General features: G+C 39.6%; 1 protein-coding gene across 5 annotated transcripts in view; it reads right to left on the reverse strand.

Annotated features, from left to right (window-relative positions):
* The window catches only part of MCTP2 (multiple C2 and transmembrane domain containing 2), a 235,533-nt gene that overhangs the window by 96,843 nt on the left and 110,875 nt on the right, over positions 1-27,815 (reverse strand). For all 5 annotated transcript variants that reach the window (XM_057303625.1, XM_026510399.4, XM_057303624.1 and 2 more), the window contains 4 exons: positions 20,444-20,630; positions 17,975-18,068; positions 5,052-5,154; positions 2,622-2,724 (listed from right to left, as the gene is read on the reverse strand). In XM_057303625.1, the coding sequence (XP_057159608.1) occupies positions 2,622-2,724; positions 5,052-5,154; positions 17,975-18,068; positions 20,444-20,630 (487 nt within the window). The remainder of the gene's footprint in view (positions 1-2,621; positions 2,725-5,051; positions 5,155-17,974; positions 18,069-20,443; positions 20,631-27,815) is intronic.

The following is a 27,815-nucleotide window of genomic DNA, read 5'->3' on the forward strand; positions in this document are numbered from 1 at the left end:
GCACTCCCTGCCTCAGAACTTCCCTGTGGCTTCCCATCGACACTAAGAAAGAGCCCGAGTCCTTCAAACTCTCAGACCATCAGAGTCTTACCACTCTTCCACGACACTCTGTCCCTGTGTCCTTTCTTGTCCACATTCATGATTCTCCCCCAGGCTACTCCATTCCATCCACACTGTCCACCCTGATATTTTTGGGACTGGACAGTCAGGGCACTGTCTTGGAACTTGGACGACTTTCTGCCTGGAAGAGTTTCCCCAGATATCCACAGGGTTTTCTTTCTCATTTCCTTAAGTTCTCACTCAAATGCCCTCTGAAGCAAGTTCCTCCCTGGCTGGTCCACAGAGAACTGCACCCCTTCCACAGACATAATCTTGGAGCTTTGCTTTCTATATGGCACCTTTCACCATCTAACATGCCATCTTGCTTTTTGTTGGTTTCTTTGTTCTGTATACTGATTCCTACAACCAAAATGTAAGTTCCAAGAGAGAAGATACCTTCGCCGCAGTCATTGTTAGGACATTGCCACCTAAAACGATGACCAATGCCTGGAATAAACTGGACACTTGATAAATATTCCTCAAATAAATGAATGTATAGATCGTGGGCAGCTTATCAGCAACCAGAATGAAGTTACGGAGGTCAGGGGGCTCCTTGCATTTAAACAAAGTCTTTCATAAACTCATTCTACCTTGCATCCCTGAAAGATACAGTTTGAAAACTGCATTAACTTAGATCAGTGGTTCTCCACTGGGAATGATTTTGCCCCTCCTTGGAACATCTGGCAAGGTCTGTGGACATCTTGATTGTCACAACAGTGATGGGCGGGTGGGTTCTCCTGACATCTACTGGATAGATGTCGGGGATGATGCTAGACATCCTCCAGTGCACGGGACAGCCCCCCGCCCTCCCCCAACAAAGCATGATCCATCCCCAAATGTCAACCATGGTAAAGTTAAGAAACCCCACATCGGATTTGCCAGAGCTAATTTCTTAGATCTAACTCAACAGCATAGAGACACTGCACATCATGAGGGAAGAAGGGAGGGAAGTAAGTGGGTCAATTTGCTGGTATTACAGAAAACCAATTACACACAACTTTTATATGGAAAACAGAGCGAGGTTAAAAATGACACCAAGGAGTATTCACCCAGCAAGGAGTAAAATATAGTACTACAGGTTTATCTATAAAAACAAGAGACAGGGGCACCTGGGTGGCTCAGCTGTTTAAGCAACGGACTTGTGATTTCGGCTCAGGTCATGATCTCAGGGTTGCCAGACAGATCCCCACATTGGGCTCTGCACTCAGTGAAGAGTCTGCTTGAGATTCTCCTCTCCCTCTCCCTCTGTCCCCCAAAACACATTCTCTCTTTCTTTTTCTCTCAAAAATAAATACATCTTAAAATAAAAAAATCAAGAGGAGAAATGTCTCTGTCGCACCAAAAAATTTTGAGAAAAAAAGGAACCTGAATTGTGAAGGAGTCTTTGCTTCTTGTCCCTTCAGACCTCTCTAAAATTGTATTCCATGATCTTGTTACATGTATTAATTCAGGAATAACTGAAAAAGTTGTGAACAAAAAAAGAGAAAAATCCCAAATTGCTGTCTCCTCCCTGAGAGTCGGTGTGGTCTACTGCTGATGGGTCAGAGCCAAATGGACAAGGGGGCAGCTGCTTCACCCCTTCTCTTAGAGGAACAGTGGGGATAACAGAACTTGGGGAGAAATTAACCAGGTGATCAAAACTGGTAGAGATACTGAGAGATGCAGCATTTCTCCCACTGTAAGCATCATGCAAGCTAGTCTAATCTCATAGTTAGAGCACGGATCTCTCCTGCTACACAAGTGCACTAATAGCTTTGGAGAAATAAGTCATTGGGAAGAAATAAAAAAAGCCTTATTGACTGATAAGACCATGACATCTCCACAATGAAACATTAATTGTTGGATGAAAAACTGAAATTCTGTCTTCTGGAAGAATACATTTGGTACAAAGATTAATGTCCAATTAATAGGTGAATTCAGATCCTGGCTTCCCTCTGACTTCAGAGGACTTTTTCATTCAGCTCTTAGATTACTCTGGTATGTTATCTTTTAACTAAAATAGCACTCTTTTTCCAAGAGAAGCTCTCTGCTTTCTTCCACAAAGCATTTTTTTGAGACTGAAAGCAAACTCTACTACTATAAAGACAAATAGAACTTTTGAGAAAATGGTCTTCAGTGGAGCTAGGAACAACTTTGCAATTATCAGCAATTAATCTTTGAAGAAATGGGTAGTAAGGAGGTAATAAAGAAACATGCATATGTTTTTCATTAACAAATGGAAAATCAGTCATAGATCTGTATTCCTTGAAACCAAGCAGAAACTCCCATCTTAAGATTGAGAATGAATTGAAAGATGAGTCACAATGTTTTCATTGCTTAAACCAATATTCAACTAAATAGTTGTTACTTTATATCTGAAACTACTAAAAATATTAGAAAGGGATAAGGAATAAAATAGTTGTTTCCTAATATAGCCGGAAGGATCTTTTCCCCAGATTGACAAAGATAGAACAACTCTAGACCATAGAAACTTGTCAACCGTAAAATGACTTACGAACTGGGTATTAACTACAGTAACTTACAGACAGCAAGGGAATGGCAACTTTTCCAAGAAAATCAGGAGGTTTATCTCCATCTTCATCAAACACTGTCACTTCCAAAACATCGTGGATATCTTTAATAGGACTGAAACAAGAAATGTACCAGGTATTATATACAAAAACACACAAGTGGAGTCTGCTCCATGAAGATCTGAAAACACGGTTTCACTAATTAAGCCTGTATGTCCTTAGAGTATAAAACTACCATTTAATTAAATTCCAAAAATTAAATCAAACTGAACTGTATTCCCAAACCTTCCATCATAGAAGATTCAGACATCCATATGAGAAAAAAAAAAAAAGTCAACTTTTTTACTATGACATTTTCCATGTATACATGCACTCAAGGGTAGGACTATTAAAGAAACAGGAGGATAAAGAATAAGAGACAGAATGAAGAGGGTAAAAGGACAGTGATTTCAAATAGGCAATAAGATTTTCTTTATGTTAAATTAATGAAGAAAAAAATAATGAAAAATTCCCTTACACAAAAAGTTGATCAAAATCACTATTTACTGAGATCCATAGAAAGCTTCCCATTGTTGAAACACAAAATTATTAAAAATCTCATGCATATTTAGAAATATTTTTTATGTTGACCAGAAACCAGACATCACCTATAATGAAAAATGGAGCCATGGTCATCAGCAATGTGTTGAGTAAACAAGAAACTCTTTCATATAGCAATTTGCAAACCTGCTTATTAGACAACTTAATCCACTTCTCATAGATCTTTGGGAACTTTCTTTCATCAGTATTTCAGTTTTCAGAGTATAGGTCTTTCACCTCTTTGGTTAAGTTTGATTCTAGGTATTTTATTATTTTGGTATAATTACACATGGATTGTTTTATTAATTTTTCTTTCTGCTGCTTCATTATTAGTATATAGAAATGCAACAGATTTCTGTATAATGATTTTGCATTCTGCAACCTTACTGAATTCATTTATCAGTTCTAGTAGCTTTTTGGTGGAGTCTTTAGGGTTTTCTATATTATGTCATCGGCAAATAGTGAAAGCTTTACTTCTTCCTTACTAATTTGGATGCATTTTATTTCTTTTTCTTGTCTGATTGCTGTGGCTAGGACTTCCAGTACTATGTTGAATAAAAGTGGTGAGAGTGGACATCCTTGTCTTTTTCCTGTCCTTGTGGGAAAAGCTCTCATTTTTTCCCATTGAGTATGAGGCTGGCTGCGGGTTTTTCATATAAGGCCTTAAGTACATTGAAGTATGTTTCCTCTATGAATGGATGTTATATTTTGTCAATTTTTTTCTGCATCTATTGAAATGATCATATGGCTTTTATCCTCTTATAGATGTGATGTATCACACTGATTGATTTGCAAATATTGAACCATCCTTGCATCTTGGGAATAAACCCCACTTGATTGTGGTAAATGATTTTTTTAATGTATTGTTGTATTCCATTTGCTAATATGTTATTGAGGATTTCTGCATCTATGTTCATCAGAAGTACTGGCTTATAGTTCTCTTTCTTTGTGGGGATCTGGTTTTGGTATCAGGGTTATGCTGGTCTCATAGAATGAATTTGGGAATTTACCTTCCTCTTCGACTTTTTGGAAAAGTTTGAGAAGAATATGTATTAACTCTTCTTTAAGTGTTTGATAGAATTTACCTGTGAAACCACACGGTATTGGACTTTTGTTTGTTGGGAGTTTTTTGATTACTATTTCAATTTTTATCCTTGGGAATTTTCTACTTGAGAATCATCACCTCCATTCAAAACATATTCTTTCCATTACAAGCACAACATTTCTTCGGGGTTGTGGGGACAGTGAACTGCCATTTGACCCAAATCAACAGGTGCCTCCCCTTGATGGCCAGGTACCTCAGAATCTAAAGCACATTAGGAAATATATCCAGTCTCCTAAATGCCTGAGTTTGAAAGAGTGGACAGGTCATCTCTGTGGAGCAGAGATGGAATACAAAGAGTCTTTGGGGCTCTTTGGGGAATCACAGATAATCTGTATTTTCCAGAAGACTCTGCCATAAAACAAGCCTTTAGGCATTACAATAATATTGTAACATAAAAACCTGAATTTAAAGCAGGTCTACATTTGTAATTTTCTTTAACCCAGGAATGAATTAGCCTGGATATATGGAAGCTTCCATCTACTCACAGATTAACTGGGTTACTGGAAGATCTACTTTACAAATGCCTCCTATAACACTCCCTTGCAGTTCTAAATGGCTTCTTCTATTATTAACACTATACTCTATAAAATGAAAGGATAAAAGGTTTTCAGAAGGAAAAAAACAATAAAATTCATTCTTCACACATAAAAATGGACAGAAAGTCCACTCAAGAGCCCCAGTCTGCCCCAAACATATTAAAGGTAATTGATCTCTAAGTTAAAACTACTCCTTGATATTCTGGAGGCTAACACACTTACAATGTAAAAACTTTGTTCCACTCGGGGTTGAGGTTTTTGTAAATGGTGTGTGTCTGAAGTCGGTCATTGCCTAACTCCAACAAGCAAAAAGGATCACTCTTCCCTGGAAAGAGAACAAAGGACATTGGTCAAGGCAAAGGAATCTCCCTGGTCAGAGTCAAATGAATCTCAAAAGTAAGAGAGGCCAAGTGAATAAAAGCCATGCATGTTTATACCACAGTTTATAAAACTGTGCTTGCTGAAAGAGCAAAAGTGAGCGGCTCTTTCCAGCAAGGCTTGTGTGGGAATTCCGGAAACGGAGAGAACCTATAAGTTCTGGAACTGTAGCATACTTAATGGATAGGGTTGGATACACAACCCAGATGTAGCCTTGACAGCCAGTGACCACACGGGCTGCACAGAAGCGGCTGTCAGTCTCGCATGGGAGGGAGTCCAGTTTTGTGTTTTGTTTTAATACAGAAGCTCCCCTCTGTTTCCTGCCTAGGTTCTCCTTGAGTCAATATAGGCAATTACTCGGCTATAGTTGGAAGCCTATGATAACCTAGAGGCTTCCGCAGGGTCGTGAGAGAAGGGAGGAAAACTATCAACACGGCTATTTAGGAGTTAAAACAGCTCTGCAGGGGGTGGCCACCAACACGTAAGATCTGATATGTTCGGTGCACTATGAGAATGCAGATGCTACATTTTTGCGGCTCACAAACATGCAAAAGTTGAATTCCACAAACCAAGTTCGAAGTTGTTATCTTAAAAAAAAAAAATGAAGCTTAACCCTTACTTCTCTCATCTCACCTCTTCTTTTTCCACCCCACCTCACACATGCTCCAAAAGAAAAAATAAATAAATTCAGAAAGTCCCAAATCCAAAGTTGGACCCAAAAAGTCATCTCACACACACACACACACACACACACACACACACACACACACACACAAATGCTCTCCCCTTTTGCTGGTTTTGACAGTGGGATCTAGAAGCATAACTGTCAGGGACAGAATGGATGCTCTATAACATCCATACAACATTGCCTGCCTCTGCGGCACAGCGACCCTTTACAAAGCATGCGTACTAAATTAATTGGGGGCATGAGGACAGATGCTCTGCCAACACATGGCCCAGGAATCCCAGGCCAGGCTCTGATGCCTAATGCCGAGAGCACTCAGGCTTCTTGACCTACTGGTCTACCATTCAGGTCACTGAACCTACATCTAATTAACTTAATAACCAGGAGCTCCGAGGTACCGCACGCACATCACTAGCCAGACTGACACGTGCAGGAGACTGCATGAAGATTCTATTTCAAAAGAAGAAGAACAGATGTATGAGGAAGGGTATTAAACAGGAGATTTTATTCAATGACTCATGCTCTAGACATGTAGATGCCTGGCCAAAGCTTTTAAGCCAATGCTATAATCTCAGTGGCCAGTAGACAATGACCATGTCATGGACATAAATGAATGAGCCGGGGTTGTCGATTATAAACATGGAAATGGCCCCTGTCTAAATGTAGCGGAGGAGGAATTTATTAAAATAATATCGGAGAGTGCTCAGAATCATTGCAAAGATTGTAAAATCAGGCTTGAAAATCACTAGAAACCAAAGAATGGTTACAAATACTCAGGCACAAGAACCTCAGTCACTCTCTATCCCCAGGAAAAGTCTAGCCTCTGCTTCCCAGGAGAACTGGCCTCCCAGGTACGCGCGTTACTGGACCCTGCGTGTGGCTGCCTCTAATATGAATTACCTACTCCTGCTTCTTTGCTGCACTTGATACAAATGTAAAGGCCTCCGAGGAAGCCTCTGACTGCTCCCACCTCGCCAAGTACCCAGGCCCTAAATGCCAGGGCTCAGAAAAAAAGTACTGGCTTTTCACCTTCTGCCCACACCAAGGGGACTCTGACCTCTTCTCCAAAACATTGCAATGGGAACCTCGCCAAATTTTCAAGGGGTTCCAACTGTTGGGCAGCCACAATCAAACCAACACCAAAAAAATCCATCTGCATCTTACAAAAATGTCTTGCTTAATTAAAGATGGTTTTACTCTGGGAGTGTGTGTTGCAGGGCAAGGGGCAGGTTTTGGGTGGGGAGGAGCTGGCTACGGAGGAGAGCAGGTTTGCCTCTTTAACAACCAGGAACATGAAGAGAACACGCGCTCTCCTCCTCATGCTAGGTGGAGGATGCTGGCTCCCTCAACCCGTGCCGAAACAGCTACTTAACCATTTGTCAGACTGTTAGTAGGTGTCAGGGCTGCTCCTCCAGAGACACCGACATGACATGCCATCAGCGCTCACTCCGGGGAAACCATCTGACACTTTTAATGAAAGCCCTGGGGTTACTCCACAGCAGGGCCGAGACGGGGCCGGTCCTGTGCAGGCACAGGTGGGCTTGAGCTGTGGCCCCCTCTCTCTTGAGCCGGCACACTCTTAGCTTGTCCCAGCTAATGAGGAACAGACTTCCTTCCAGAAACTGGGAACTTCAGTTATGCGTCTCCAAGGAACATGCTGCACCAACTCTCTGAAGGTGATTCCATCAAAGTTCATTAAAATGCTGCATTTATTAATATTACAGTATAAACAGGCGGAGAGGAGGAAGAAGAAACAAAGACATTAAAACATTTATAGAATCATTTATCTACACTTTACAGATTGCTTTCTTTCCCTTAAAAGCTTCCAGTTATATGGGGATTTTCTAGAATTTAAATAATGAATACATTTATTGGAGATAAAAATGATCTCCCATAATAAATGAGATGTCCCAATGTTCTCCCAATGGTACTGAGCAAACAGCACCAGACAGACTGACATGTGCACACTTGGGTCTGCACTGTCTCTGCGCCACCTAGTTCTACAGGTCAAACATCTAGATGACCTCTTGTGCACCCAGATGGCACGTCACCTTGACATGGTTATGCCCCTGGTGATTCAGGCTCATGGAGTTGCTTTGGCACCTTGCACTCAATAGCCTTTGCCACTTTTCAACACCATTTTACAATTCACTTCTGTTCCTTGGATGGCAAGTAGAGGTTTCTCATTTAAATAATTTTACCTTTATATCAGTTACAGAAGTTGAAGGGAAGTAATAAATGTACTGTAGAGGTCATACCATTCATCTGATAAATATTTATTAAGCACCCACTCTGCTCCTGGCACTGAACCAGGCCTTGATGTACACAGACCACCAAGTCATTACTCTCAAGGGACTCTCATAATAATCTCTGCTTTTCAGCAAATGTCACCTTTTCAATGAAAACTTTCCTCCTGCTCCCTGCCCGGATATTGTGTTGTTCCCATTTTCTGATCTCCGACTGTGTGTTTTCCTTCTACTTCTCATATTCCACATCTGTCCATTCCTGTTCCATATTCAGTCCTGTATTTCATTTAAGGGTCTGACGCAGGCACACCCAAGGCATGCATACCCTTCCATCCCCCGTGAAGAGCGCCATGCCCCAGTGAGAGAGTCCTGGGGCTCCTACTGCAGGTGCTGGTAGAGGGGGCCACCCGGCTCCTTCTGCCCTATGCAAGTCACCATGCTTCAGGCAGCTTCTCCTTCAGTCCTCACATCAACTCCAAGAGGTGAGGAATGCTTGGGTCATTTTGCAGAAGAGGCACCTAAAGTTCAGAGAGATTTACTGTGGTTGGTCCAAGGCCAGAAAGATTTCATAGTGGAAATGAATCTTAAAGCAAGGTTGAGGAGGTGGCTTCATTCGGCTAGCAGAAATGGGTGGATAATCTTGAGAAGATAGGGACAGATGAGAGCCTTAAATTTATTCATAAGAGAGAGAGACACACAGATAGATACAGATAAATAGTGGCAATCAAGATATGTAAGATATGGATAAATAAATGCTGAGATTAGCTTGAAGCCTTGAAGGCTGTGACCAGTACTTTTCATTTAAATGCAAACTTTTCTTCTCATCCAGCAGCCAGGAGCCACCGCAGACTGTCAGCAGAAGGGGCAGGATTAGAAGAAAGGATTTCTAGAGGAAGATAATTCCTGAAGCTAAGCATGGATCATCATAGCTCAGACAAGCTGGAAAGGAGAAGAGGCCAACAGAGCTCTGCCAGACTAAATTTCCACAAACTCTCCCTTCATGCCTTGTTTCCAACCAGATGCTTATAACCCTTACAATGGCATATCGGAGCAAATTCGAAGTGCTCATCCTGAAAATCTATTCTCTGACAATTTACCCTACACCACCCATCCCGATCTATCCCCCAATCCCAAACCCTTTGTCGAGGTTGGTGTGTCTTTCCCCACTCCTGACCGGCATGCAAAGATGTGGGGCTCAGACAGGCTTCCTAATTTGCATGTGGAATGACCTCTCCCTGCAACACTCTCTCAACCCCTGCTCCTAACCAAACACACGAAGGCCAATTAGCCTCCAAGACCTAGTTCAAGATGCATCATCTTCATAGAACTTTCTCTGCAACCAGAGGCTCCTGGGAGCCTTCCCTCTCCCCCCAACTCCTATGATGATTACTTTGAAAAGTATAATGCCTCACTGTATGATATGCCTGCTCCTTTAGTCAACAATTTATGATCCCTGCAACATGGAAAACACTGTGCTAGGAGCTAGGAGGGATTTTTGAAGAACATTCATCTCTATGGGCGCGGGGTCTAGCTTTTCAAGTATGTCCTGCCTTCCCGAGTGGTTGCAAATTTCTGGAATCCAAACGATGGCCTCTTTGGAGTCACGCACGTGAGGACTTCCTTACGTAACTCTTGCAGATGTCCAAGCAAGGGGCAGACAAATCTGTATTAGCACTGTGAGATCCACAAAGGATGAGAAGGACTTAATTTTGCTGAAATGTTATTTAACCAAATTTATGATATTCTACTATTCTGGCACAAACGCAGAATATATAAGAACTAGTGACGTAATAATTTTTCTGTCTTTTAACTCCATTTCCCTGTCACCACTCTTGAGTTCTCCCCCCAACCAAAAAAAAAAAAAAAAAAATCACCCAATACATTTACCCAACATCTCCTCATTTCCACTGAGACAACCTCAAAATCCTCACTCCTCTAGGCACTTACTTTCTTCCATGTTTTGGAAAGGCCCTGCAGGCTCTGGACATGCTGTTTCCTCATTTTAAAATGGTGATGGGTAGTAAGGAGGGCACGTATTGCATGCACTGGGTGTTATACGCAACTAATGAATCATCGAACTTTGCATCAGAAACCAGGGATGTACTGTATGGTGACTAACATAATATAATAAAAAAAATTAAAAAAATAAAATAAATAAAATAAAATAAAATAAAATGCCTTTCTTTTACCTCTGCTGTGCTAACTCATCTCTGACATCTCAGCTACAATATCACTTCCTGTAGGAACACGAGTCAGGTATTCCTTCAATGAACCTTGACACCCTGTTCTTGACCTTGTCGATACAACTGACCCTTGAACAGCATGCATTTGAACTGTGTGGGTCCACTTACATGTGGATTTTTTAAAATAAATAATACAGTATAATACTGTAAATGAATTTTCTCTTCCATGATTTTCTTAGTAATATTTTCTCTGGTTTATTATAAAAATACAGCATATAACACCTATCACATACACATACATGTTACTTGACTGTTATCAGTAAGGCTTCAGTTCAATAATAGGCCATCAGTAGTGAAAAGTTATATGCCAATTTTTTTCCAATTTTTGACTGCATAGAGTATCAGCCCTTCTAAGCCCCTCATTGTTCAAGAATCAATTGTAGATGCTAACAGTTTAATCGGTCACTTCATGTGAAGGTAAAGAACAATTCCTACCCCCTACGACATCACCAGAGCCGACCATAGCCTCTCACATAGAGTAGGTATATTTGCTAGATAAATTAAGATAACTAATTACTAAATACCCAACTAATAAGATCGAAGTGATTCCTTTGTTAATTCATAGAACAAAAAATGAACTGAGTTCATTCACTCTCAACGTACCAGTAAGTTCAAAACTGCTAAATCTTACATAGACTCCCAAACTCTGCATTGACGAGAGCCCATGTTCTTTGGCAGACTATTAAAGCAGATGGTGAGCCAAAGACAGATTTATATAGTTTTTGATGTGTTTTTAAAAAGTTGGTCTTGATTTGAGCTCAGCTATCCAAGAGGTTCTCAAGGAAATTAAAAGCATTCAATCACTATTGTTAAGCTTTCTAGAAATTGCAATTACAGCCGTCCCTTTGAAAATAGGGTATCTTTAAGAGGAGAGGTATTGCTATGGATACAACTTCTAACGGACAATGAAAACAAACCAGAAAATGGACAGGTGACTTAAAATCCCCAGTGAACAATAACTACAGGACTATTTTTCCTCTGGCACAAGTAGTCATGTTTTTGGGGAAAAAAAATAACAAGAAACTTACGGCCAGTATTATAATTTATAGAAACTACTTAAAAGTCATTATTATAGCATATGGCTCAACTATTTCTATAATGTGGGATCTAAATGAAGTGTTTTGGTCAACAGTTACTCAGAATAGCACTTTTGTGTGTAACAAAAAAAAAATTGATGAGCCCACAAAAATATTTTATATGGATAAAACTATTATTGAGATTATCAAAATGTGAACGCAAGCACTAAACTGGTTTGAGTATGAGAATTTTCCTACTATGAAGCACATTTTTTCCCTTGACTTTTATCAGGCAGTAGAAACAGAACAAAAAGAAAAAATATTTTAGATTGGTAACTCGATTTCTCAAAGTGGTTGAAAAGCCAAGTGTGATTAGAAATGCTGAAATTCCTGACATTATTTAAAATTAGAAAAATTATAAACAAAATATTAAGATAATAACCTGTGGAATTTCCCACATCAACTATACTCTAAGCAGATAAATTTAATAAAAAATGGAAATAGTATTTGCAGTAAATATGCAATATGTGTCAGACATGTTCACGTAGGTTTTAATTAACCCTCAAAATATCCATGACGAAGTAGAGACTTAAGTGGGCCCCAAACCAGCACGAAGTAGAAGCAAGATTCTACACCGTAATACGTAAGGATGAAAGTGAAAGGCAGAGACCAAAAAAAAGAAAGGGCAAAAACATGGGGACTGATTTTCATCTTTGATGAATAAATCATTGAACTGAATGTTGATTTATTTAACGCATGAGTCATAATCACTGAAAGGGCTCATGTCCTGAATGAATGGAGAACTCTATGGATCAGGAGAGCAACCCTGTGTGTGGAACAGACCAAGAGCTCCTCCTAATGGCACTGGGAACTGGAAATGCCACCCAGATTTTGAGCAAGGTCCTCATCCACCTCAATGATACACGCTGCCCCCTATGGGCAACTCTGCAGCAGAGGAGGAAGGCTGAAGTGACCGAGCTCCTCAAATACAGTTGGTCCTCAATGAGTATTTCTTGAAGATGGTGAGATCTACCACCAACCTGGCTTTTCTTAAGATGAGACAAGCTTTACAAGCAATTGGGAAGCTATACTGGGCCCCCTGGAGAGAAGTTGGGGATTCTGGAATTAAATGTATCTTTGTTCTCCTGAATCACGCACTATTAGGGCTCCTATCATGTTTATTTCTCAAATAAGGCTACTTCACAATAACCTGCATGTTTTTGTTGTCATCTGAAAACACTGTCTTTTCCACTCCTCTGATAGATACTTTGACACTAAGTTAATTTGGCAGTTCTCTTATTGACACTGGAAACTGAGAAAGGATCCAAGTGCCAACCTTACGGCCAAGAAGTCAGGAAGATCCAGATATATCTGGAAAGTTTTTTTGTGTTTGATGGGTGGTTTTGTAGGGCAAAATGTGCCGAAAAGTTGCAAGGATGAAAGAAAAATGCCTGGAGAATAAGTAACTCCAGACTGTGAGCAAAGATGGTATTTCCAGTTTTGTTCCTTCGTTGTTTCCTGATACTTCCCCAGTTTCTCACCATGGCAGACAGATTATTATGATAGGAACATGAAAAAATTAAGATAGGATTGTGCTACAAAAAGCAGAAATATTGAGACCTATGTTACATCGTTATATTACTTACTATCATTCTACACTGAGGTGGGCTTGCAGTGCCGCCCTACGTGCTCTTTTCCTATGTCGGCGCGGTAAGATGAAGAAAATTCTCCTACATTTCTGTATTCCCCATTTCACACCAGAATTCTTAATGGCTAGGAGCACCCTGGTAGTGATAACAGGGTAAAAGAATAAAGCTGAGAGAGACCAAACAATAACCAGTCTTACCACTAGAAGATTCCCTAGGGGAAAGGAATCAACATATAAGATTTATTTTAAAGAATAAAAAGAAGGCTTAATTAACAGGGAGGAAGAAGTGTGAAACCTACATCTTGATTCTGAGAATATAAGAGAAGAGTCATTGACTAGGTGTTGAACTTGGCAGGGACCTTATGCAAATGGTAGTCATCATGGCTTCAGTACTGATACACTGAAGCAACCCCTACATGTTAAAATCCAACAGGTTCCTCGCAATAGTCTATCAGTTATAACAAGGCTCTCCAGAACAATTCTCCCTATATGTGCTGAACATATACTAAATAGTTGCCTAATCTTCACTGGCTGATCTCTCAATAGGTAAGATAAGCATGGTCATTTGTATTGAAATACAATTCTGACCAGAAAAGATCTCAGTTCTCTAACAATTTTTTCTACGTATCTATCGCCTAGTTTATTATCTTTTATGAAATAAACTCTGTTGGTTTTTTTTTTTTTTCAGCAGTGTTAATTCATGAATCTGATGCAACCCTGGGCAAAGTAGAAGATACAGCCCCATTATCTCTGAGGCCTTTACCGTGGAGAGGGAACCTGTCCCACACATCATTCCCCACCTCGGTCCTGAACAAAGCCTTCCTCTCTTTCTCATTTAATCATTAGGAGGTGGGTTACTTTCTTCTCAAAACAGCTGAGTTTTAAGACTGAGGGCAGCTGAGTGGAGGATGGGGGTCTAATTAAGCCTTACAAAGAGCTAGGCTCACCTTGAGTCTCAAAGTACAATTTATCATCTGTTCCGTGAATCAAGGCTATAGTCTGCTTTACTACGGAAGTAATAGCATCAGAATGGACAACCTATTACTTAAAAATTTTAGGTTACGCTAGGCACAAGGTGTTTGTGAGACAAACTCTTTAATAAAAATATCTGACAGGCTTTTCTATTAGAATGACTGCTTATGGCTATCCACATCTAATATTAGCTATAGAGAACATTAAAATGTCTTTCACCAGTTTTAGAGGGATGGGCTGTAAGAGAAGATAAATTACTTCAGATTCTTTAAAAAGTCTTCTCACTTATATACAAACAAATGTCAGGCATAAAAAAATGCCAAGCTATATATAAATTCAAATGTATCAGTGTTGAATCGGTTCAATCACACAATAGCATATGGATAAAAGAATTAATTAAAAAATGATAAACATCTTTTTTATACATTAGAGCACTGAAGTCTTTATCTTTTGTAAATATCTTAATATTGGGAATATACATAGATTTTGGTTATTATATCTCTTTTTTTTTTAAGATTTTATTTATTTATTCGACAGAGATAGAGACAGCCAGCGAGAGAGGGAACACAAGCAGGGGGAGTGGGAGAGGAAGAAACAGGCTCATAGCGGAGGAGCCTGATGTGGGGCTCGATCCCATAACGCCGGGATCACGCCCTGAGCCGAAGGCAGACGCTCAACCGCTGTGCCACCCAGGTGCCCCTGGTTATTATATCTTTTAACACATTTGGAAAGATACAATATTTTTTCTTTATATAAAAACATTTTCATTTTTTAATGGGAAAGAAATTCACCTTAGTACATGATTGCGTGTGTGTATGTATAAAGCATAGTATATATAGCATAGTATATACTACTATAATATAGTATATTATGTATAATATTTACATATATTATTCCAATGTTCTAAATATTGGCAAAGTAATGGGGATTCAATTTCTCCAAAGTTAATTTCTTTTCATGACTATATAATCGTAACACCAATAACCGCTAATAAGGAATATCCTACTTTGAGCACAGTGGCAATGAACGGCTGATGTTTTCTTTTTCTAATTGTTCCTTGCTAATACAGAGATCACTTTAAAATGGGCAAACCACTGACAAGAAGGCTTACCAAGTGCATTCATTTCACCACCAACCCCCCGCCCTCCCAGGACAAGAGGTCCCTGTACTCTGCAAACTATAACAGTAACCTCCATCCAGAATACTACCAAGGTCTCTCATTGGACCTTTGCTTTATCAGGTTCCCTGGAATCTTCGGTGAAACACACTTAAAGCGTCAGTGTTTGGCATTGTTTTTGAAGAAAGAAAGAATTATCCAAAAAATGTAAAACAAAAGTAGTAAGGTTAGAAAGTTCCCTTTTGGTCTCTGTTTAAAATGACCATCACTCTCTGAGAATACTCCTGGTTATTCAGAGTAAATAGACTTCTCATTTATTCACAGGGGTGAATACTTGGTTCCCTGAGCAACTGCAATCGAACACTGGGTATGGGGTATAAGTAGTTACTTCTTAAATGCTCCTGGTGCTGACAATGATGGGTACACACACCTCTCCTGATTGCAGATCAGCCAGCATTTTTTACTGCATATCAAGTGAATTCTAACAGCGAACAGTAACAGCAACAATAATGTGTGAGTCCCCACCGTACGATACAATAGCTAACCTCTTGGAGGTATTAATTACATCCCTATTGCTACTTCCCTGTGTTCTGAATCCATTTCTTTTTTTTACATAGAAAATTTACTCTACAACTCTCTGTGTTAGGTCCACTTTGTTGCCATAAAGCAATATTCTGGTTGAGAATAGACTGGAGGATTCACACAGGAGCCTGCCAACCTATAAAGAACACAGACTGTGAAATTTGGTTCTAAAAATAAAGATCAATATGGTCTAAAGACATGTTTAGCTAATGACAAGGATCTTTGCTTCAATTCAGAAGAGTGATAATTTTCTCATAAATAATGCAGAGACAGTAAAACACCAGGGCATGCAGTCAAACCACACAGCATGACTGGATTTGTAACCATTGCTTTTTGTTACTGGAATCCTCTGGTACTCACCTTCATCCACTCCAAAACTATCTCCTGGAATCTTGAATATAAAGAAAATGACAAAACGACATTTCCCCCCAAAATTATTCTTCTGAAAAGAGGATTTTTCCTTGTTTTCTGGTCTTTCCAAATATCCCCTTTTTTTGGGGGGGGGGTCAGATTCCTCTCCTATTCACTTTATTTTAATGGCCAAAATACTGCTTGGAAAAGTGACATTGGCCTGAAACACCTCCATAAACACTGGTTTTGGGGGCTGTAGAGAGGGGCACCTGCCAGGATGGGTAAAATAAAGGTTTTAAAAAAGTGTTTCCACATATGCATGTAGTTGTAAACAAGACTTAAAAAGAAACTTCTAATGCACTGCAATTAGTTCCTAGAGATCCCCAAACATACAACAGAGAGAATTTTTGAAAATATTGCTTGAAGGCATGAATGAGTTCTTGTGTTTGAGACAACATTACCTGAGATATCAACAATCATAGATTCAAAAAGTACTGTATCGAAACATTCAGATGGAAGTAAAAATAATTGGCTCTGGAAAACTGGTAGATAACTCTAAATGTGCTGTGCTGATAACAAAACTCTAAAGGCCAAAGGCACATGGGAAAGGAGTGAATTAAGTGTTTTCATAAACCATAAGCAAGTTTTAAAAGAAAGGAAAATTTCTGAATCAATATGAGACTATCAACATTTGCAACTAAATTAATGAATGTTAGAAGTAATCATCTGAGTATTTCATCTACAACCCCCCAAATTCATTTATTCATACTGGCCAAAATACCAGTTTTGGATCTTCTCCCTCGGTATTTCCTTAGGATTAACATCATCTTATTTCTCTCAGTTCATACAGTAGTGATTTCTATTGGTTCATTTTTTAAGGGAGGGTGAAGACAACTCCTTTAAAAAAAAAAACAAAAAAACTAAGCTTATACTTCCCAACACTTTTTAATCATTTTTTGTAATGGAAAGTGCTTAAAATTAAAATCCTCTTTTCCAAAGTTTGATCTTCCTCAACCTCAGGCTCAAAAGTTCAGAGGCTACTGTCATACAGTGTAACTCTCTGAGTAGAAAAGAGTAGACCACATTCTGAAAATAGGAGAGGAAGTAAGTCTTGCAATTCCTTGCCCATGCATAAAACCTATCCACCATTCTTTGTATACGTTGTATTCTTTGTATGTATCAATTTGCTCGGCAAATACCAACTGTCACATAGGTGTCTCCAGTGTTAGTACAATGGGTTAATCTGGCAATAAGAGGAGAGTCACCCCTCCGATCAGACATTGGAATGTCTCGATTATTCTCCTCACAGTCAAGCAGAACTCAGCACAAAACATGTCTGCTCTTGCCTCTGTCTTAAAAGTTGAAGTTGGTGAAGCACCAAGAGAAATTTTGTATAAGACCATGTCAACTGCAAAGTGGTCCCATGGTCAAGACTTTGGTATTATTTGCAGAGCAGTGCCAGCTAGATGAGCTTTCATGCTTAAATTTACGAACCACCACATCCTCTTACTTATGGTAAAGAATGAAAAGCTCTTAGTACAGAGTACCCCCAAGGAGCACGGCAGGAGCTCGAATCTGTCTTTTGAGGGACTATCGTAAAATTTTCTCGGAAAATTAATATAACGAATAAAGAAGTCATGGCACTATTCATCCACAAATATATCTGAAAGCCAGCTGGACTCGTACATTATCTAATCATAGTAAAATTATTTGAAAACATAATTTTGTGAAAAAATTCAGTAAGTGAAAAAACTGCTTGACTACATCTTTTTTTTCTTCTATTACTCTATTTGAAAGAGCATGATTGCTTGTATATGCTTCCACTTATTAAAACATTTTGCTTTCCCATCAGATCATTTCAAAACAGGAAATAAGGAAAAAGAAAAATGAATTAAAGATGTTTATACCTGAGAAATCTGCTGCTAAGAGATCTACCGCCTTTAAAACCTTCACTTGTAAAATGCCGACGTCCTTCATATCTTTCAGGGAATTCTGTAAGCACTGAGGGGGAGAAAAGTAGATCATACATGAAAATAGCTTTCTAATATACTATGAGAATACACTAATATACTAATATACTATTCTCATATACTATTTCTAACATACTAATGCCATCAAGTTCTACAGGAAGTACATTCTGGATTTATCATTACCTTTCTCGTGCAAAGCTTAGAAAAGTTCCAGAGTGCATTATATCTGCCAGTGGGACAGTTAGGCATTCACAACAACCAGATTAAAAGTGACTGAGAATTAATTACAGCCTCCAGATAAACCAGGATCTACTTTTAACACTGCCCCCTGATGATAGCACAGATATCCCATGGGGAAAATGTGTGCGGAGCTCCATTCATTCTCTTTCCCCCCTTCATTCTCTGGAATGAAACTTTTAAATTGCTCAAAAAGGCAACATTATTTTGACCTCATTAGTACAAACTTTATGGATACCAGAGGGCTCAACTTGGACCCTTCACAGATACTTATTACCACCGGAAAGAGAGTAAGGATCTAAATACAGTACATTTTCTGGTCCACGTTTTTAGCCAGCTCATTAAATTAGGGACTGAGCATCTAGCATCACCCGGTATTCACACTTATTTGATTTTTTAGTTTGCACGAGCCAATGCTTGAATGTATCACTGATCATTCTAAAGCATGCAGAGCAATAGTTCGCTGTGTCTATACGCTGTCTCCTTCCGAAATGGTGCATGAAAGCAGATAAGCTATTTCTGCGTGCCCCCAGAACACATCTGCTGAAAAGATTCTGTTTTCAAACTTTTGGATAATGTACTTCCGCTATCATTGGATAACTCAAATCCTGTGATAAGCGGGCCTTGGGGATTTGTGAGAAGACAGTAAAATCCCTATTCTTTAGGCATTTCGGGATAGAAGAATAATAACTTAATAATAGTTCAGGTTTTACTAACTTCATTTGCATCATTTCTAGGCACCTTTCAAAGTTGTTTCTACTGTGTATTTTCAACCTAACAAACAAAGCAAAAGAAAACATAAAAAAAAACCAAAAACCCTAGTTTACGCTAATCTGAAAACATCTGAAATAAAATACTTGTATAGTTTAAATGTGGAAATCCCTTCAAGATGGTCTACTCTTGCAAGCTAAAAAACAAGAGGTCTGAAACTTGTGTTTTATGACGGGGCATTCTTTCCCTCTAACATGCTGGCCAGCTCTCTAGCTGAGAAAACAAAACAAAACACTTGATAGTTCTATTTTGATTGGCCTCTTCAAACCTGTTTTCCCTGAGTACGCCTCACATCCTGAGGCATGATTCAAAGCAGTCATTATGATCTTATCTAAAATCACCTTATAAATATAGGACACCCCTCATGAATTTGGTAAATTTTGCAACTTGTCCATGGGAAAGTTTGGGGAGAAACTTTAAGGTTTATCATCAAATTTTTATTTGCTTTACTGCAGTCATCAGAGAGAATGTTAATCGTGGATTTTGTAGAAAGTCCTTTAGAGCACGCCAACCGGGCACGCAGTCTATGCTGACAATAAGACGTGTGGCTAGGCTTTTGTACTCCCGCAGATAAAGAATTATTCAATTAATCAATACACCTCACAGTGAAGGATTTGGGAGGCACTAAAGTTTATGCTGAGAATAATATTTCCATTAAATAGGGATTCATCTTGGCTTCATTTTCGGGCCACTTTTCTAAAACACGCCTTTCGTGTGCAGCCATAAAATAAACGTATTGATTTACAAAAAAGGTGGGATAAAAACAGAACGCAAATAAAGGCACCTAGAAAGCCAGACTACAAAAAAAATAAATAAATAAATGAAGAGCATAAAGCCATTTGATTTAAAAATGCTGAGTAGACTTTTAAGCGCTTTGCAACCACTTAGGCAAAAATCAGGAACTGCCTTTATTATCGAGAGTAGTACAGAACAGCTTTGTGTGCCTGTCCAGGCTTTGCTTTGCTTTACAAGACATAAGCACATTATCACTTGATCCTGAGAGGTTCTGGAAAGGTAGCTCTAACATTGCAAATATTATGGCTAATTAAAAAAAAAAAGAACTTTTGTGACGTTGTATTAAAATTCCTATATACACAGGCAGACATGCTAAACACGTTTGCCTCCTTGTGGAATTCCATTTTCTCCAAAGAGTTTCTAAAACCTCAAAATTCAAAATACCATTTTGGGCTTTGAAAATCGCCAGCTCTAATCTACTTTCACCTTCTCGCTAATGCATTAACCTCTGGATCTGATGTCTTGTTTTATGAGACGTGCCATGAAACTTTGGACAAGGATCTCTTTTCATGCAGTTTTTTTTTTTTTTTTTTAATTCACAGACTTTGTTTCAACTCAAAAGCGGAGGTGGCGGAGAGCAGCGTAACAAGGCCAAGCACTCACATATCGCTGGGCAATCTGCTTTCTTTCGCCGGGGTCTGCCAAGGGGCACACGCACAGATCTGAGACCGAGACTCCGGCACAGGGAGTGAGTGTGATCAACATCAGGAGAGCCCCCAGGCAGCTCTCCAGCGGCAGTTCCAAGCAGTTGGCTTGCTTGAGCGGCAGGGCCGCGATATCCACTTTGCATCTGGAAAAGTTGGAAGAATCAAAGAAAGAAAAGGGATTAACTCAGGGCTGCTTCTGACCCTCCAGAGTACCTGACTTGTATCTCCTCATCCCCCAAACCTCACTCTGTCTCAGCATGGGTTTCTCACATGCTGAAGGTAGTGGGAAGGTAGTGGGTGCTCCCCTGCCCCCCCCCCCCCGTTCTTCATTCTCTTCCCAGCCTAACACACTCTAAGATTAAGGAGTCCAAGAGGTAAAGAAACCAAACAGAAGGCGGCACGGAGGGGATGGTAAGTGCAAAGAGAAGAGTCGGATCTTTGCCCCATGAGGTCTGCAGAAAGGAGGTGCGCTCAAGAAATAGAAAAAAGTTCCAAGTTCAAGGATTAAGGACGAGGGGTCTATCGGTATGGCCTCTCTGTATTGTGTCTTTCACCAGCAAAGAGAATAAAGGGTCACGGTTCAAAAAGGGGAGAAAAGACAAAAGAAATTCAAGTGGCAAAGGGTTCATTGGAGAAACTATTTTCTTCCAGATTAATACCAACTGGTGAGTTTTTATTTAAAGCAACGTGTTAAGGTGTTTTCCTAATAGGCACAGTTCCACAGGGTTTCCCCAGGTGGATTGCTTTTGGACAAATGGAGCATGAAGTGCTGTTGATTGATCCCATTTCAGCAACACTGCCAGGAAAAGGCTTCACCCATCTGCTATAAATTGCATGTTTTCCGTCTCTTAACAGCCAATGTTCTGGCGATGTTGAAAACCTCAAACACATTTATGTACGGAAACAAACACCAAAAAAGAGGGCTGAGGTGCTAAGCCATTTATTTGCTTTAACACTGAGAACTCTGGGTTTGCCTGGACCACACCTGCTTTGTTTATGCACAGGTGGGTGGAAAAGGTAGGGTCAAGGCAAGGGAGGGAGGGTAGGCAGTGGTGGTTCCCAGCTGTAATACGTGTGTGCGTGTGCCTGTGTGTGTAATTCCCATTTTCCCTCCATAGGTATTGAATGAGATGAATATTCGAGACTTTATAAAGGGAGCACTGCTTCTCACAATGTGGGACAAGGACGGATTCTTACCCTAAATCTTCAATGGACTTTGTATGTTTGCAGATAATTAAAAATAGGTAATCTTGCCTAACATATAAAACAGTGACAATTTTGAGCCACATGATATCTAATGAGTTCCAGTTTAATAAATTTAGAAACCTTGCAGTCCCTTCCCAATTAAAGAGAAAAATAACCATAATGTTTAAAAGTCTATGCCAGTTTTTACTACAGAATAAAAAATATATATTTTAATACTAATATGTACCAATAAAATTAAATATGTGCGGGTATTTATTTCTTAACTACCAAAAGTGATTCCAGTTATGAGAAGAGGTGGCAATTAGGACTTTTGCATGTAATAAATTCATCAAGCGTTTCTACTAGACACATCACACACAGACACACAAAATATCTTTTTAAATAATCCTCTCTGCTTTGAATCAAAACATTTTTTGTGTGTGTAGCAATACAGAACCTTTTAAAGTTTGCTACCATGAAAAGAGGGGTTACTAAATATTTTTATTTCATCAGCATGTATGTAAGTGAGGAATTAATTTTGCTTGGAAAGAAAGAAATGTCACGTGCTTTAAGCCATTTCTACAAAACTAAATACCCACAAATTCTTACCCAATACAGCAATAGCACATCTGCTTAAGAACACTTTGCTAAGCTTTATTTTACTCGTTACATACACTTTCATTGAACAAAGCTCTTTCTTACGGAAAGATAAACGATCCAGCTCGGTAAGAATTTTTTTTCTGGTGGTCACTTTCATTATTCCAAATGAGCAATGACCTATGCATGGCACAGTCACCTTCGTATCATGAGTAATGACAATTTATTTTCATCCTTTGAGTTCGACCTTTCTGTTGTAGGGGTGGTTTTGCTTGTTTTTTGAGCAACCAGAAGTTAGTTGGAGACAAGAGACAAAAATGTTTGGGAGTTAAAAATGATACACACAGTAAGTTTTTCTTGGATAATTCACAAAATGAGCCTTACGTTCATTCTAAGAAGTCATCTAAAAAGACTGGGAGCAATATTAGCATTTTTACAGTAACTGTGCACACTCGCCCAGTGCCTGTTTCAAGGCACAACTCATCAGAATAGGGCAGTTTATTGTTTTTAACAAAAGCTGAATCATGTACCAGACAAAATGCGAAGTCAACACTGGGTTTCGTCTTAGCAATTACACATTTCCACAAACTTTTTCGTTATGTCTCTCCCCTGTGAAACTTTTGCACCTATTCCGTTTCCAAGGACTATTTGGATGGTACAGAAAGAGCACCGGCATGAAAACAGCCCTGCCTGTTCTAGATAAAACAATCCCCGCAAACAGCAGATTGGGGATTTCTGCACAAACTTCATGGATTCTACCTACTCAGTTAACTAACGAGTGGATTCAGCCAAATACTTTTACTTTCTCAGTGACTTGAAAGAACAAATTGATAGATCGCCATCGTGTCAATCATAATGAAACAGTGATCCTTTTGCATGTGGGTTATGACCCAGCCTCCTAGGGTACCTGCCCCATTACGCGAATTGATATCTTAAGAATCAACGATTAATTTAAAGCTACCCTCTCCCTAGTGTGAACAACTAGCTCCCCTCCAGAAACGGCTTTTTTTTTTGGTTTTGTTTTTTGTTTTGTTTTTTTTGTAGGATCCACACAGAAAGTGGGGCTTGAACTTACAACCCTGAGACCAATGGTCACATGCTCCACTGACTAAGCCAGCCAGGGACCCCCTCTACGGATGACTTTCTATAAATTTTCTACAACTGAATTACCCTCTGCCTCTCTTCTACCCACTTGGCTTTCACATTTACTTCCCCATTCTGGAAGAAAGGAGGAAAGCTGGAAGTAAGAAGAAATGAATTCCATATAAGAACCGCTCCTCCAGACCTCCCATTTTACCCTATTTCAATCTCAGTCCACATTGTTCTAGCTCATCCTCACGTCTGAAGGAAAACCAGAAGCTCTGGAGGTTAGCCAGAGGCTGGAAGAATTATTTATCTTAACTCCAAGCTAGGGAGAGGTACTGCATTATCAGCAAAAGCAGATGAAAAAAAAAATTTTAAGAGGATTTGTCTCATGCAAACTGGTGCAGCCACTGCGGAAAACAGTGTGGAGGCTTCTCAAGAAGTTAAAAATAGAACTACCTTATGATTCAGCAATTGCACTACTATTTACCCAAAGAATACAAGAACACTAATTCAAAGGGATACACGCACCCTTGTGTTTATAGCAGCATTATTTGCAATAGCCAAGGTATGGAAGCAGTCCAAGTGTCCCTTGATCGAGGAATGGAAAAAGATGACGGGGTATATATATATACAGTGGAATATTACTCAGCCATAAAGAATGACATCTTGATACTTGCAAATGACATGAATGGAGATACACAGTATAACGCCCAGTGAAAGTCATCAGAGAAAGACAAGTACCATATGATTTCACTCATATGTGGAATTTAGGAAACAAAACAACCAACCAAAGGAAAAAAGAGAAAGAGAGAGAAACAAACCGAGAAACAGACTCTTAACTGTAGAGAACACACTGATGGTGACTAGAGGGGAGGGGGATGGGGGGAATGGGGGAAATAGGGGATGGGGATGAAGAGGGCACTTGCCATGATGAGCGCAGGGTGATGTGTGGAAGTGTTGAATCACTATATTGTACACCTTACATGACTATAACACTGTATGTCAACTCACTGGAATTAAAATAAAAACATAAAAAAATAAAAATAAATAAAAAATACAAAAGCTTTGTCTTTCAGAATTTCTGACGTTATCACCATAATATTCACTGAACCTCCTGAAGAAAGGTAAGTATTGTGTGAACAAAACGTCTTGTTTTTGTTTTTGTTTTTTTGAGGTTCAAGTAAAGATAAGTACTCCAAAGTCTAAAATCTTTAAGATATAATAGATAATCTGAAATACATTCATGGAAGACATTTTTAATACAAACATTTGGAAAGGAGAATTTAGGTTGTGCCTTCCATTTTCTCAAGGGTATCGGATTCCGCCCTGAGAAAATACTAAATGATTTAGTGGGTCTCTTAATTCTCTCGGTACTACTGAATCACAACAGAATCCATTGTTCTTTCCCAAGGCTTTATCTGTTTAGTTACCTGTTATGGGTGGAGTGCAGAATAAGCCTCTGAGAATGCTAGGAGAACAGACTCAGCCCAGGTTCAAGGGCAAATTAACACACCATCTATGCCTCCCTTGTTTCTCATTCCAGTAAATACTGCAAATTCACTAATCCCAGAATTTTACAAGTGGTGTCATGGATCTGTTTCTCTTCCATTTTGCATCCTCTAAATTTCTTCCCAAACTCTACACAAATGGCAACCTTCTAGAAGCATTTATGAAAGCTGAGCTTACTAGCATATATACAAATTTTCATTGTAAAATAAGCTCAGTTTTCAGGTATATGGTCTAAATGGCTCTCATAATTAATTTTTCAATTATCACATTGATAAATAAACAAATCAATAGATAGGCACTTAAACTATTTTTTTCTATGAAGGGCCATAAAGCAAATATTTACAGTTGATGAGCCATGTGGTCTCTGTTGAAACTACTCAAGTCCCCTTGTAGCATGAAAGCAATAATAGATAATGTAAACAAATGAATGAGGCTGTTATTCAATAAAACTTTATTCAAAAACAGGCAGCCATCTGGATTTGGCCCATGGGCCCTAGTTCGCTGACCCCTGATCTGGAGACATATTAGTAATTTGTGGCAAATTACATCAATGTTAGCATCTTAAAAATTTATAAGGTTGGTTGCTGATAATACAAACACAGTGACGAGGCATCAGGGAAATTGACCTAAAAATAATTTTGAAAGCATAACTTTTTAATTCTTTTTTATTTAAGAAATCCCTACACCGCACATGGGACTTGAACTCATGACCCCAAGATCAAGAGTCACATGCTCTTCTGATAGAGCCAGCCCGGTGCCCCTAACGTATTACTGTTAACTCACCATAGCCCAAGAAACTCTGGCCAATATCCAATGATGCCCTGAATAAAAACCGATAAAGCAATAAAACTTACAAAACTGCTCTTCTTTCTGTTGGAACAATGTGGAAAACACACACTCAGAGCATCTATGTGATTAGTGAGCCTTCTCTAATTAGGTCTGTTCCTGTGGTTTCATGTGTGACTTCACACACAAGAGAAGAGACCGTGTTTGGACAGTCGTTTCAAAGGTGGTGCATACTGGCACTTAGATCACCAGGAAATTCTCACTCCAAAATCTGATCTGAAAATAGTAAGAGCCCCACTACACTAACAACCTTTATATTATGGAAACAAAACAGCAGGGCCCCCCATGCATTTGTGTCTAGAGAGGAGCCACCATTGTTCTTTGCAGGAGATGGAATCCGATGGCTTTGTGACCTCACCCCTGCTCTGCTCTCGGGTCTCATCTCACAACACCGCTTACACTTCTCATCTCTTGAAGCCTCTCAGAATGCCTTCTTTCTCCTGTCTCGACCTTTGCCCACGTTGTTCTGTCTTCCTGAAAGTTTTTCCTCCAGTCTCCTCGTCAGGCTGACCTCCCCATCTCTACGGGCTCCAGCTCAGACCTCTGTTTTTCCAGGAAGATGCTCCCTGCCCGCCCCTCCCCTGCCCCAAGCTGCTGCCCGCCTACTTATAGCAGTCCCAAACTTTTTAGTGTCTGAGGACAGCGTCCATCACTGTCATTTTCTGCTGAATCCCCAGCTATCTTGGCAGACTATCTGCTAATGATTTCTTGAATAGAATGAACAAAAAATGGAGGCCAGTGACATAATGAAGTTCAAAGTCAAAAACTCCAAATGACAGAGGCATGTGTTTTTTTGTTAACCAACTAAATACTGTGCACTCTCTTAATCCTCCCTTACCTAAGAAAGGAATGGAAATAAATATATTTACTAGGTGCCTCCCAGACTGAAGAGTCCACAGTTCTCTTCACCTGAAGAAGACAAGGACTTAATGACTATTTCTTTTTGTCTCTGCAACAGGCATATAGTAAAGCTCTCCCCTCTAGCCTACAGACAGCGTATGTGCTGACTTAGCATTGTTTCTGACCTGCTGTTTTTGTCTTTCTCCATTAATCCCGCCGCATTTTAATGTTTTAATTCAACACATAATTTTGCCGTATCAGTCACCCAAACCTGCTCAAGTTTCACTTGCCATGATAGCTTTTAACCTCTTCATTCATTACCATAATTCCCTGTTTTATATTACAGACTGGCCAGCTTTTAACTTAAATGCAAGGGGCAGAAAAGAGCGCTGGAGTTTTAAAAGCTGTAAATCTCAGAGGCAAAGGAAGGGGGTGAACACCAAGAAAACGGTGAATGTGTCAAGCCTGGTTGTAAAAGCAGATCAACGACATGCGGTGCAATTTGTCCAGAGAAATTTCCCAGCCCCACTTCTCCACTACAACAGAGTCACTAATAAACTGGGAGCACGTCAGAGTCACTTTCCAGGGCACCATGTGGGACTGAGGGTTGATTCTGAGGGAGCCCAGTTAAAATGCACTGGAACATTCTCATTCGTCACTTTTTGAAACTAAAGCCTAGAATATTCTATAACCAGTGAATCTCTAAAATCACCTTGAAAAGTAAAACAGGCTTTAAGAAAACAATACAATTGTTTTGAAATGGCCCGAGTTTACAATGGGATAATCTCTATTTATACTCTTGCCCTCTTGTTTAAAAGTTGAAGCAGATTCAACTTAGCTTTATTTCTTACTTGGCTGAAGAATTCACTGTCTCTGGCCCGTTGATGGACTTTAAAATCAGAGACTGGTTTGGGTTTTTTTGTTGTTGTTGGGTATTTTGGAGGTTTTGTTTTTGTTTTTTGGGTTTTTTTAGTAATTTTTCTGTTTTGTTTTGATTTGGTTTTGGTCATGAATAAACACTAGAGTTCGTAGGCACTATGATCCAGAGGACGCTGGATCTGGGGATCAGCCTTGACCCCCTCAGGAATAACTTGTGGCTCAGTGTTAGACTGCAGGGGAACAATGACACAAGGGGATTTCAGAAAGCTCCACGTGACCCAGGAGAGCCTGGAGAAGGCTGGCCGTTAGGCAGGCCCACGTCTGAACCATCACTAAGCTAGCACCCCACCAATGCCAATGCCGTTGCTCAATCCTTCAGTCCACAA

This window comes from Ursus arctos, unplaced genomic scaffold (genome assembly GCF_023065955.2).
Source record: "Ursus arctos isolate Adak ecotype North America unplaced genomic scaffold, UrsArc2.0 scaffold_28, whole genome shotgun sequence".
NCBI lineage: Eukaryota > Metazoa > Chordata > Mammalia > Carnivora > Ursidae > Ursus > Ursus arctos.